Here is a 12,218-nt window from a genome sequence, read left to right as displayed (position 1 = left end):
CATCTCCATTGGCTGCTTCAAGTGAAACAAGAGCGTCCGAGACGTGTAAATATGTAGTGTAAAATAGTATTCTAGCATGCCTTAAGGCCGTTTTCATTGAAGGTACTAGATTCTCGAAAGTACGTTGACTTCCTGAGAAACAACTTTCCATTGATGTTAGAAGCATGGGCCAGAAGAAACATGGGATGCTATCTGGACGACTGCTGTTTTTGCGAAATGTTTCCTTATTGTTGGATTAGAAGAAGAGAACATGCCAATTGGTCAATCTATCCCCTCGATTTGACATTAATTTTCTTCTGTAGGAGAATGGTAAAGAACATCGTGTACCCCGATGCCTGTATGAAACATCATATTACTGCAGCCTGCACTACCATTTCGATTTAAATGCTATATGGCAGTCTTTACATGCTATACTGGAGACTTGTAAATGATGTCCAGATATATATATACTAGTGGACATTATTTTGAACATAACTTGTAAAATGTGTGTATTGTGTTGGGAACATTAGATAATTGGCCCATGGTAAAATAGCCACAACAGTGGTGACGTTATTAGATTTATAGGTATCCAAAATCCGGTAAATTTTTCGTCTCTCTTTTTTTATGTTTGCGTTGTAGTGTACAATTGAGAAACATAGTTTAAGATTGAAGTTTTAAGGAAGTTACCTAGTTTTGACGTATGTGGTTCGTAGATTAAAAATATCGTATGTGTTTTTTCTTATTGAAAGAGCTATGAGTGAAATTTTCTCGCTCTTCGGGTTCATCATATGAATTCTGATTTCGTATACTAAAATGTATGAAGAAGTGATAAATTGCTCGTTTGTAAACCATTGAATCTTTCGATAGAAGTATTGTGTAAGAACTGATCACTAAGTTCGATACACCTCCAACGTAGTTTTTTTTTTTTTTGGGGGGGGGGGGGAAATACTCAGTTGAGCTCATATGCCAGTGTTAGACGAAAATTTTCTTTCTAGCTTGCTGCTTGTCTAAAATAAGTAATACTGAAGTTTGTTCTCATGGTAAAGAATTCAGTTATTATTTTAAAACCCAGCTTGTTAAACACAAAGTAATATAAACGAACGAATCTGCTTATACTGAATCTTTCGCCGCTAATGCTGCGATGCGTGAGGAACAATTAATCTTGCAAGCTGTAACGAACTCAGTTTCACAATCGTATGAATTAGGCAGTAACAGTGTCCAAGTAAGTCGTGCCAGACAATATTATATAGGGAATATCAAATGTACCGTAAAAGAATTAAAAAGTCAAATCTACTGAAAACAAAAACTTAAGCATAGTTTGAATGTAAGTATTTTACACGCATTATCGAAGTCATTTCGACAAAGTAGACACTGGAAAGTGAAATGAAGTGACAAAATACTTAAGTGTTACATCCTGTCAGCCTATGGAAAAAGGAAGGCATTGAAGAATTATCTTTTTCAAAATCATTTTCTGCTATCAAATAGTGGAAATTGATATCTAAAACTAGTAGTCTAGGCGCTAGGCCATACCACGTGTGCAGTTGTGTGTGCCCCCATTTTGACTGCTGGGTGTTTTTACCCCACTTAAAAGAGAGTGAATTCCTTTTGGTCACGTGATCTGGTTCATGGTCGTTTAGTCGCCATATTGGATTCAAGATTGCGGATCATGACCTTTAAACGCTCATAACTCGGCCATTTATGGACCAATTTTGATCATCTTTTTTTCGTTTGGAAAGAGAAAATTATACTCTACAATTTTATATTCTTGCACTATTCGCGAAATCTGCGCCATTTTCCCAAAAAATTGGAAAGAGTAGAATTAAAGATAAAATTTAATTCTATTTTCGTAATTTTCTCGAAAATGGCTAATAATTCAACATCTTAATAATATACCAAAAAGAAGCAGAATTTAATAAGCCTTAAAACGGTATACAACATGCTGGATTTAGCTTAAAACTAGGCTATATATTAACGGAAAATTAACAGTATGTATGATTTTAATTGTTACAATAGCTTTTCCGCCCTTTTTACCTTCTAACAATATATCTGTACTGCAGGCGCTAGCCCATCTCACGTGCTAAGTTTTGTTTCCCCTGGGGGTTTGTTAAACACCTATACGAATATAAAAACGGTCACGTCAGCCAGATCATAGTTTGGTTGCCACATTTAGAAATAAACGCCAAATTACAAGAATTTTTGTCTATCTCCGTACGCAGTGGTCCGAATTTACAGCCTGGTTGCTCATTTTACTCTTTTGTAAAGTAAATCTCATAGTTCTAAATTATAGTGTAATTTGAAAAACATGGAACAAAGGCATATTTTCAGATACAAGTTTTTTTTAAGTGGATTCAAAGAGCAAAATATATTTTTACAAATAGAAGAAGTATGCACTTCTAAACAAATATGTCGTTGTGGATAATACTGATACAAGTTAATAACATAGTGCCAAAAATTAAAATGAATACAGTATTACAAATCTTTCAGAGTCGAGATAAAGACAGTGTTATTTATGAGGGTTCCTGCATTCGTCCAAACTGGTACTTTTACATTTACGAAAGTCACAGCACAATATTTCCAATCTTCTGTAGGGACATACAGTTTCTGTGAAGCACATCTGGCAATTACATTGCTTAGGAAAGTCTTCAGGCTCCGATGGGTCATTTGTCACCTGCGGAATGAAAATTCGTCTTCCTTTATGTAACCATAGTCCAACGGACGGCCAAATCTTGAAAATTTCGAGATTTTTAAAAATTATTATTATTATGGTACTGATGGAAAGGTAATTTATCCATTGTACCTAAGCTTGAGCCAATTGCACGAACCAAAACTTATGCTTTATTTTCATGTTCTCATTTAGTGGCCTTTTGCCAAAATCTAACAAGAGATCTTCCGCACATGATTCTGCTGATTTCAAAGCTGCTGCTTGTAGTATCGCATCCGGTTAAAGAATGAATAGCTGGTAAAGCTGTTAAACAGCAAGCGATACTCTGCTCTCAAATGAGTAAAGTGGAATGTACCGCGATGATTTTCGTACTCCAAAGGAAATCCAAAGTTCTTGCACTCCTAAACTTTTCCACTTATGTAGGTAGCGATAGAGGGCATCAAGAAAAAACATCGGTATCAGAAGAACAAATAACTACGTTGCTTACTTTTGAAGTCAGTGTGTCATGTGAGAAATATGGGCTAGGATCCTCTCATCTGCTTCTTCATAATCAGATTCCAAACTAAGTTCATTCTCATGCATCCCATTCTTTATGGAAACACATCTTGGCTGATCATGTTTTACTACACCACCAAGACAAATTGAAACAGGTGAAGTAACACGATCTTTTTTCCGGGATATCCAGTCAACAAAGTATGACTGCAACAATTCTCTGTTTCTAGATTAGGACCAGTAAGCATCAGTATCTACAGAAAGCGGTGTGCTGTCATTTGAGGCTTCATATACTACAGGTTGTTTCCGAGATAGCTTGGACATTTCAAGTGCTTTTACAATTTTCTTCTTATAAACGTCGAAGACAATGTTGATGCACCCACTTGTGTCAGAAGCTTGGCAGATAGCTTTCCAAATGCTTCTTACAAACTCTTCATATGTCTTTAAATTTAAAGATTTTATTGAAACCTTCCTTGCAACCTCCACAACGTCTATAACTCTTGCTTTACCAGGTGATTGAGGAATTTCGGAATTTGGCGGTGTTTGTACCTTTTTACTAGTTCATGAACCAGCTGTGATTTTTCCAGTTTTGTCAGAAATCCATTTCTCGTCAAAAATAAAGTAAAAATTAATTTAAAAATTACAATACTTTTAAGATTTGACCCCTACCTGAAAATCTATCAGTCTTCACATAAAAAGAAACTAATAGCAATGGTATAAATAGATTCATGTTTTGGAATCGTCTGAGAAACTCAATCCGTTGGACTATGGTTACATAAAGGAAGACGGTATTTTAATTCCACAGGTGATAGATGATCCATCGGAGCCTGAATATTTTCCTAACCTACGTAATTGCCAGATGGGCTTCAGAGATGTCCTTATAGAAAATTGGAAATATTCTGCTGTGACTTGTAAATGTAAAAGTACTAGTTTGGACGAATGCAGGAGCCCTCATAAATAACACTGTCTTTATCTCGACTCTGAAAGATTTGTAATATTCATTTTAATTTTTGGCACTATGTTATTAACTTGTATCAGTATTATCCACAACGACGTATTTGTTTAGAAGTGCATACTTCTTCTATTTGTAAAAATATATTTTGCTCTTTGAATCCACTTAAAAAAACTTGTATCTGAAAATATGCCTTTGTTCCATGTGTTTTAAATTACACTATAATTTAGAACTATGAGATTTACTTTACAAAAGAGTAAAATGAGCAACCAGGCTGTAAATTCGGACCACTGCGTACGGAGATAGACAAAAATTCTTGTAATTTGGCGTTTATTTCTAAATATGGCAACCAAACTACTATGATCTGGCTGACGTGACCGTTTTTATATTCGTATAGGTGTTTAACAAACCCCCAGGGGACACAAAACTTAGCACGTGAGATGGGCTAGCGCCTGCAGTACAGATATATTGTTAGAAGGTAAAAAGGGCGGAAAAGCTATTGTAACAATTAAAATCATACATACTGTTAATTTTCCGTTAATATATAGCCTAGTTTTAAGCTAAATCCAGCATGTTGTATACCGTTTTAAGGCTTATTAAATTCTGCTTCTTTTTGGTATATTATTAAAATGTTGAATTATTAGCCATTTTCGAGAAAATTACGAAAATAGAATTAAATTTTATCTTTAATTCTACTCTTTCCAATTTTTTGGGAAAATGGCGCAGATTTCGCGAATAGTGCAAGAATATAAAATTGTAGAGTATAATTTTCTCTTTCCAAACGAAAAAAAGATGATCAAAATTGGTCCATAAATGGCCGAGTTATGAGCGTTTAAAGGTCATGATCCGCAATCTTGAATCCAATATGGCGACTAAACGACCATGAACCAGATCACGTGACCAAAAGGAATTAACTCTCTCTTAAGTGGGGTAATAACATCCAGCAGTCAAAATGAGAGCACACGTGATACAGGCTAGCGCCTGCACTATAGATTATTTCATGGCACTTAAGAATGTAGGATGTAAAAGTATATAAAATTACATAGGAAAATGTATGGAAAAGGTGAGTTCCAAGCTTGTTGTACTTGAATTTATGGACACATTCAGTGACTGCTACTCAACTTGTATGTAGTGCACTACGCGTATATTGCCATTAATGACTGGATACCACTAAGAATTTCCTCATCTTGCGCTGGTAATTAGTATACCGCAGGTTCGCCATTCCCGTGATAATAGGTTCGATCCTTCTAAGAAGACTTTCCGTAAGGTTGCGGTAGATCTCGGCAGACATTGTCTGTTCTTCCTTCAACATGATAAACAGTGAAGTAGTGGTTGTGAAGCATTGTGATCGGGCCCTCGTCCGGCGTTCCAACTAATTCCAAAGTTGTTCAATAGTTTTGATTTTAGTCCTCCAGTCGAGTACTTGCACCTCCATTTCCTCATACCACTTTGTAATGGCGCGCGCTTTAAAGACACCATGTTGAAACACAAATGGACCCTACCGAACTGTTGCCAAAGGGCAGGTAGCGCACAATTGTCTAGGATTGCTCACAGGTGTAGGCATTTATGGTTACAGGCCTAACACCAGGATCCCAGTCCAGACCTTTAGAAACAAGCACACACCATGATTCCTCCACCTCCTAATTTCACAGTAAGAGCAATTGCACTCCGGTAAGTAGCGCTCATCTGTCATATGCCAGATTCACACAACTCTCAGATTGTTAAAACATGTAGCGCGATTCGTCACTTTGCATAATGCTGTACCTCTGTCAATCGCATTATGTTTTGCACTACTTGTTAGCGGTGGCGCACGTTCACGTGTGTGACCCTTGGCTTATGACCTGAAGATAACCCATAGAATCCCAATGTAAAGACCTCACAACGAATAGTAAATGTACTGACATCACTCCCGGGTCAATCCATCTGAAGTGGTCCAGAAATTCTGAAAATGGTTGCTCGACCATCTCCGAAAATTTTAGAAATTTGAGTGTGATGAATCGTGTATATGAGAAGGTCAATAACATCATTCACGTTGTCGTATGTACAAGTGTTCCTGAATGGCGGCCATCTTTGTTGTCGCTGGAGTGCCAATTTTTGCATTTACAAGCGTTTACGAAAACTACAGTTGCTCACGATGTACGAATCAGACGAACACCAAACAAAAACGAATGTTTACAGGAGAGACTGAGGTACACGGAGAATATGCACTTTTGCGTCTAAATAAATATGTAGGGTTTCAAACCAATACATGAAATCACCAGAAAAACTAGAGAAAATTACACTTTTAAACGGGCTGTATTTTGAAATGGAATAAAGTGGGGGGTTCATAAGTTTTGTGCTGAATATTATCGCATGTAAAGATTCTGTAGAAATATCCACAGCTATGATACTACTGACACCGTAGATTTATGGGGGTCCGAAAGTTGAAGTTTGTGATTTTGATGCCATTTTTGGGGCCTAATATCTCAGGAGGGCAAAGTGCTAAAAATTGCTGCTTATGCCACAAAGTAATTCTGTATGTGAATAAACTATTGCATAAAAATCATGACTGATATTACATGGAGCGAAAAGTGAGGACATGATAAAAACACGAAGCAGGCATCTGCGTGACGATGGTCGTAGCTCGGAAAAATTTAAGTGTTTGGATATGTTCCATGCTAGATCTTAAAAACTATGCATGGTGCATCAAATTAGGCCCGCTTTTGTGTGTGTTCAGTTATGCAAAAGCTTGTGAGTGGTCTTTGTTCCATTTTTCTAGCGCCATGACCATTGTCACGTCTATATAGTAAGGGTGTTAGCTCCTCCTTGCACCCACGACACCCATCGTCGAACTGGACCGCGGTATTAAGGCATTTAATGTATCAGCAAAGTGATATTGAAATCCAATCCAAGTTACGGAAGTTAATATGTTCACAAAGTTGCGTTACATTTATCCTAACTAAATATAAAACTACATGAACTGACGTAAAATAAAAGGGTACTTCCGGTTGACGTGGAAAGGGGAAATTTAGCATTATTGTACCTTTCAAGTACTAACGCACAGGAAAATTGCCAAAAGTTAATATTTTTAATTTTTAGAGGGTCTAAAGGGAGGATGAAGAAATTCTCCATGTTATTGAAATTGGCCCTTTTTTGGACTTATAATCTCATATTTTAGGTACTTGGAATTGAAATAAAAACTTTCAATTCGGTATGCTTGTATGTTGCCGTTAGCGTTACTTAAGTAAATGACCAAAAATAAAGATTTTCAACCGTACAGAGATTTTATGGGAAACCGAAAGGTCTTTCCAGTGTTACTTATATGGGTCATCTTCCACACCTCAAAATGTTTAGGCACTTCCGGCAGGATTAGAATGATGAAATTTGGCATGATTGTAGACCTCCCGGGACTAAGCGACAGGAAAATTGCCAAAAGTGAATATTTTTAGTTTTTAAGGTATCTATTGGGGGGATGAAGTAATTCCTGTTATTTAAATAGGTGTTTTCTTGTGATATAAAATCTTATCTCTTAGATAGTTGAAATACGAAAAGAAATCTGAAATTTTGTAGAATTGTAGGTTTTAGAGGTTCGAAGCCATAGACCAAGCAAACATGGGGGTCTGGGGGCAGAGTTCCCAGGTAGCCAAAAGCTAGTCTATCCTACATAACGCAACCTTGTGAAAATATTAACTTCCGTAACTTGCATTGGATTTGAATAACACTTTGCTGATACATTAAATGCCTTAATACCGCGGTCCAGTTCGACGATGCGTGTCCTAGATGCAAGGGGGAGCTAACCCACTTACTATATATACGTGGCAATGGCCATGGAGCTAGAAAGATTGAAAAAAGACCACTTAAAAGCTTTTGCATAACTGAACACAAACAAAAGCGACCTAACTGCTGCACCATGCATAGCTTTTTTTAGATCTAGCATGGAACATATCCAAACATTAAAATTTTTCCGAGCTACGACCATCGTCACGCAGGTGCTTACTTCGCGTTTTTACCATGTCCTCACTTTTCGCTCCATGTAATATCAGTCATGATTTTTATGCAATAGTTTATTCACATACAGAATTACTTTGTGGCATAAGCAGCAATTTTTAGCACTTGCCCTCCTGAGATATTAGGCCCCAAAAATGGCATCAAAATCACTAACTTCAAATTTCGGATCCCCATAAATCTACGGTGTCAGTAGTATCATAGCTGTGGATATTTCTACAGAATCTTTACATAGAATAGTATTCAACACAAAAATTATGAACCCCCCACTTTATGCCATTCCAAAATACAGCTCGTTTAAAAGTATAAGTTTCTCTAGTTTTTCTGGTGATTTCATGTATTGGTTTGAAACCCTACATATTTATTTAGACGCATAAGTTCTCCGTGTACCTCAGTCTCTCCTGTAAACATTCGTTTTTGTTTGGTGTTCATCTGATTCGTACATCGTGAGCAACTGTAGTTTTCGTAAACGCTTGTAAATGCAAAAATTGGCACTCCAGCGACAACAAAGATGGCCGCCATTCAGGAACACTCGTACATATGACAACGTGAATAATGTTATTGACCTTCTCATGCACAAAGTTCGTCGCACTAAAATTTTTATAATTTTCGGAGATGGTCGAGCAACCACCTCTGGATCACTTCGTATATATTGACCCTCCCAGATGTCGATGGAACACTGTGGGTACAGTGTCCACCGATTTTTGTTACTGTGATTTTTGCTACTGTGCTTTCGCTATACGTCTGAGACATCGCCGATCCCTACCAGATAATTTTCGTGGCTTCCGTTGTCGGAGTTTCGGTTTTATCACTCCTTGTTCTTACTTCATCACTACGTCAGACAGTGTGAGACATGAAATGCTGAACTTGTGAGAAATTTCATGTATTGAATGGTCACTCCCTTTTCTATTGCACTTCACTTACCATCCCATCATTTCAACTGCTAGCGTTCTAGGACACTTTTCTGTCGCCAGGTGTAATGCATTTGTGACACCTGGAGAAGTCTACTTGTCCTTCGTGGGACTTCCGGTCTTAAATGGCAATATAATGTGCGCAAAACAATTTCGTTATAGTAATCTGAACAGACTATCCGCCAAATTTCCATTTTTAAGATTAGACCACGAATTATTTCCAGGAATAAAAAATGCCCACAGTAATATGGAGATTACTTTATATGGCCAGTTTGAACAGAAAAAGAACGAAAAGTAAACTTTGGCATAAGAATCAATATGTTTCCAGAATGAATTAATTGGCGTATAAAATCAAAGAGAACAGTATTGGAAAATGGAAACGTGGAACGTGTAAATCGTATTGTAAACATAATCTAAGTAGAGAAATATTCGGACCACTTACGTAGAATTAACGAGCCAGAACTCTCTCTTGACAATCCTTAAAATAGCTTTGAATGCCTTTGTTAAAAGTGTGCTGGGGGGGGGGGGACCTTTCGATTTTCATTTTTCATGAAGTTGTTTAGTTGCAATGTTGAATAGGATGTGATCTGTTTTCACTATTATGATTTAGATATTGATGTAAAACACGAATGACTTAGTATTTAATTCTTGATTTGGCAGATGTAGGATTGATTCGATTGACATTTCAAATTACTAGTAACAGTTAACTATAACTTGAGAGAAAGCTTAGTAAATTGAACATGTAAGAGACATATTTTGTAAGTGAAGATAGATGAGTAGAGCTTTCTTGTTGGTATTTCAAGTTAGAATCTTGTTGTTTGCTTAACTCTTCGAAGTTGATCCCTTCACGCTTTAGTTTTATTTTTCGGTTTCCTTATTTTCCAGATCTTTTGGTTTGGTTTATTTTGCATATGTTGATATGTGTGTATGTTTCTATTACTTCAGTGTGCATTTTGTTTTGCGTGTCATACTTGTTTTGCTTATATTTTACACTGCAAGAATAACAAAACAGTGAAGAACTCATGTAACCATGTGTGAGTTGAGATACTCAAAATTTTATCTGTGCGTTCTAAATAATAGTGTCAAAGCGAGAGGGGTCAGCTTATTGGGGCATGATTACGATATAATCTGAAGGCTTGGGTTATCATAGTTGAGTAGTTCTTGGAATTGAGGTTTTATTTGAAAATCTTAAGTAGCACTTGAGTGTGAGTTGATAAATATTTGAAATTCAATTCTGTCTTTTATACTGTTTTCTGAGCATCATTTGGCAGTAGTTCGAAAACAAGGACAAAAATGATCAGTGAACTTAGTTGGTTAACATTACTAGTTTTACTGTCCCAATAACAAGTATATGTTTCGATAGGAAGTAATTTTCTGAAACTCTTCTCAAACTAGAAAACCACTAGAGTTCACCCTTTGAATTATTTGTATAATAATAATATTTATATAGTTATTTAATCGTGTAATGCGTTTAAAAAGGAGTAGCAAAAGCTTCGTCTATTTGATTTAGAGAAAATGACCCTATTCGTGTACACTCATGGATTTCAATAGTAATCTTTCATTTACTTTTAATTGGATATAAATAATCTCAGAAATAGTAAAATAGTAGCTGTTATTTCCATACTGAAATTCCCAAGAGATTCTGATAGTAATTGTACTTTTAATAAAAACAAACTGTTAGACTTGAATTGGAAGGACTGTTTCAGTTTATGGATGTTATTTCCAAATTTTAAAATCTAGATATTCATTTTGAATATAATGATATATTTCTTACAGTGTGTCACTTTTGCAAATGATCCCATAGTTCTTAATGACAAGATTTTTATGGTGCGCATTCTTGATTTGCTCTGATTTGTTTTGTAAAATGGCACTGATTTTGATAATCTTCGCACGCTGCTTTCATGTATGTTTTGAAATATGCTTTAACGAAATGAGTAAATAAAACATTACTAAAACATATATTCAGTATTAATCTGTGATGTGATGTTGGAGGCTTAAATTTACCTTTTCTTTTTGCTTTATGAGTATATGTGATTGACGATTCTAACATTATGCTAGTTATAATGCTAGTCAATTTTTACTGTGCAACGACTGAGATTAATATTATTTTTACCTCTTTAATTTGTTAGGTAGATTTGTTTCTGTCTAATAGAAGATTTCCTCAAGCTTCCTTTAAAAAAAGAAAACAATGTGCAGACGAAAAAGTTTATTTCAATTAAAAATTTAGAACATACTGAGAACAGAAATTTACTGTACTTTAGCTATATAGCATCAATTTTCCTTTCGCACTACAGAAAAGAAGCAAAAGCAATAAATTTACACATTCTGCTTAGATGACACACCTGACTCTACTTTTTTAGTTAATCGTCATGATTTGAATAATTTCTTTAAAGGGTGATTTGAATAATTTCTTTAAAGGATACCATTTCGTTGAATAATAATAATAATCAATGAAAATTCGACCTGTGTTATTGTTATGATCGTAACTAAAGCAAATAATAACTATTTCATTCTGTGTATTGCATTTTATTTGAAAACATTTCACTTCGGTACCCAATATTGTCAGCATAGCTATTTCTAACACTGCATGCTTCAAGAATTATTTTATGAAAAGAAATATACTAATAGTAGAAATTCGAGTGTTGTTAAAAAAAAAGGCTGTTTGAATATGTATTTTTTCAGCTGAAGAGTGGATGCCAGCATGCAGTAAGTATATTATTATTATTTTGATAATTGTTGTACGTTTATTCCTTATTTCCTTTAAAACCAAGTGAGGTATATTTGCTGTTAACAGCCTGGCCCTATAGAGGTGTGAATAAAGTCAGAGATCCGAAAGCTCTGTGCAATGGTTGGCTTGTTTGTGTCCTGTTCAATTATTTTTTTCTTCATTTTTATTATTAGACCTTAAGTTTCCAAATATTTTAAAGAAGAAAAGTACTGTCGTAGTTAAGTAATTCTTTTCTAGATACATTTTTGTTTGAGAGCATGACGAATGCAGTTTTCCAGCATGTTCCGTTGAGTCTGTACTAGATAGTCAGACACACTAAGAACTGTAGTAAGTGTAAATAGTTCAGTTCGTCTTAATTTTTTGAATTTATATTATAAATTATTGAAATGACAAACTTGGTAATATTCTTAAAAGGACAAAAATATTGTTATTTAAGAAATATGTTTAGTTAGACTTTTCTCACGAATTGATGACTGGATATTTATTTCAGAAATGAAATGTTCGAGTTTT

At 35.5% G+C, this 12,218-nt stretch overlaps 1 protein-coding gene across 3 annotated transcripts in view; it reads left to right on the top strand.

The window, feature by feature from the left end:
* Window positions 1-12,218, top strand: part of Ranbp16 (Ran-binding protein 16) — a 162,310-nt gene that overhangs the window by 111,598 nt on the left and 38,494 nt on the right. Inside the window, exon 19 of one of the 3 annotated variants that reach the window (XM_081762955.1) lies at window positions 11,663-11,686. The exons of the other annotated variants lie outside the window; for them this stretch is intronic. Within the exon in view, the coding sequence (XP_081619081.1) occupies window positions 11,663-11,686 (24 nt within the window). The remainder of the gene's footprint in view (window positions 1-11,662; window positions 11,687-12,218) is intronic. 3 annotated transcript variants of the gene reach the window in all.

This window comes from Thermobia domestica, chromosome 1 (assembly GCF_964235325.1).
Source record: "Thermobia domestica chromosome 1, izTheDome1.hap1.1, whole genome shotgun sequence".
NCBI classification, from domain to species: Eukaryota; Metazoa; Arthropoda; class Insecta; order Zygentoma; family Lepismatidae; genus Thermobia; species Thermobia domestica.
Note: the sequence above shows the minus strand (reverse complement) of the source record. Positions and strands in the feature narration are given on the sequence as shown.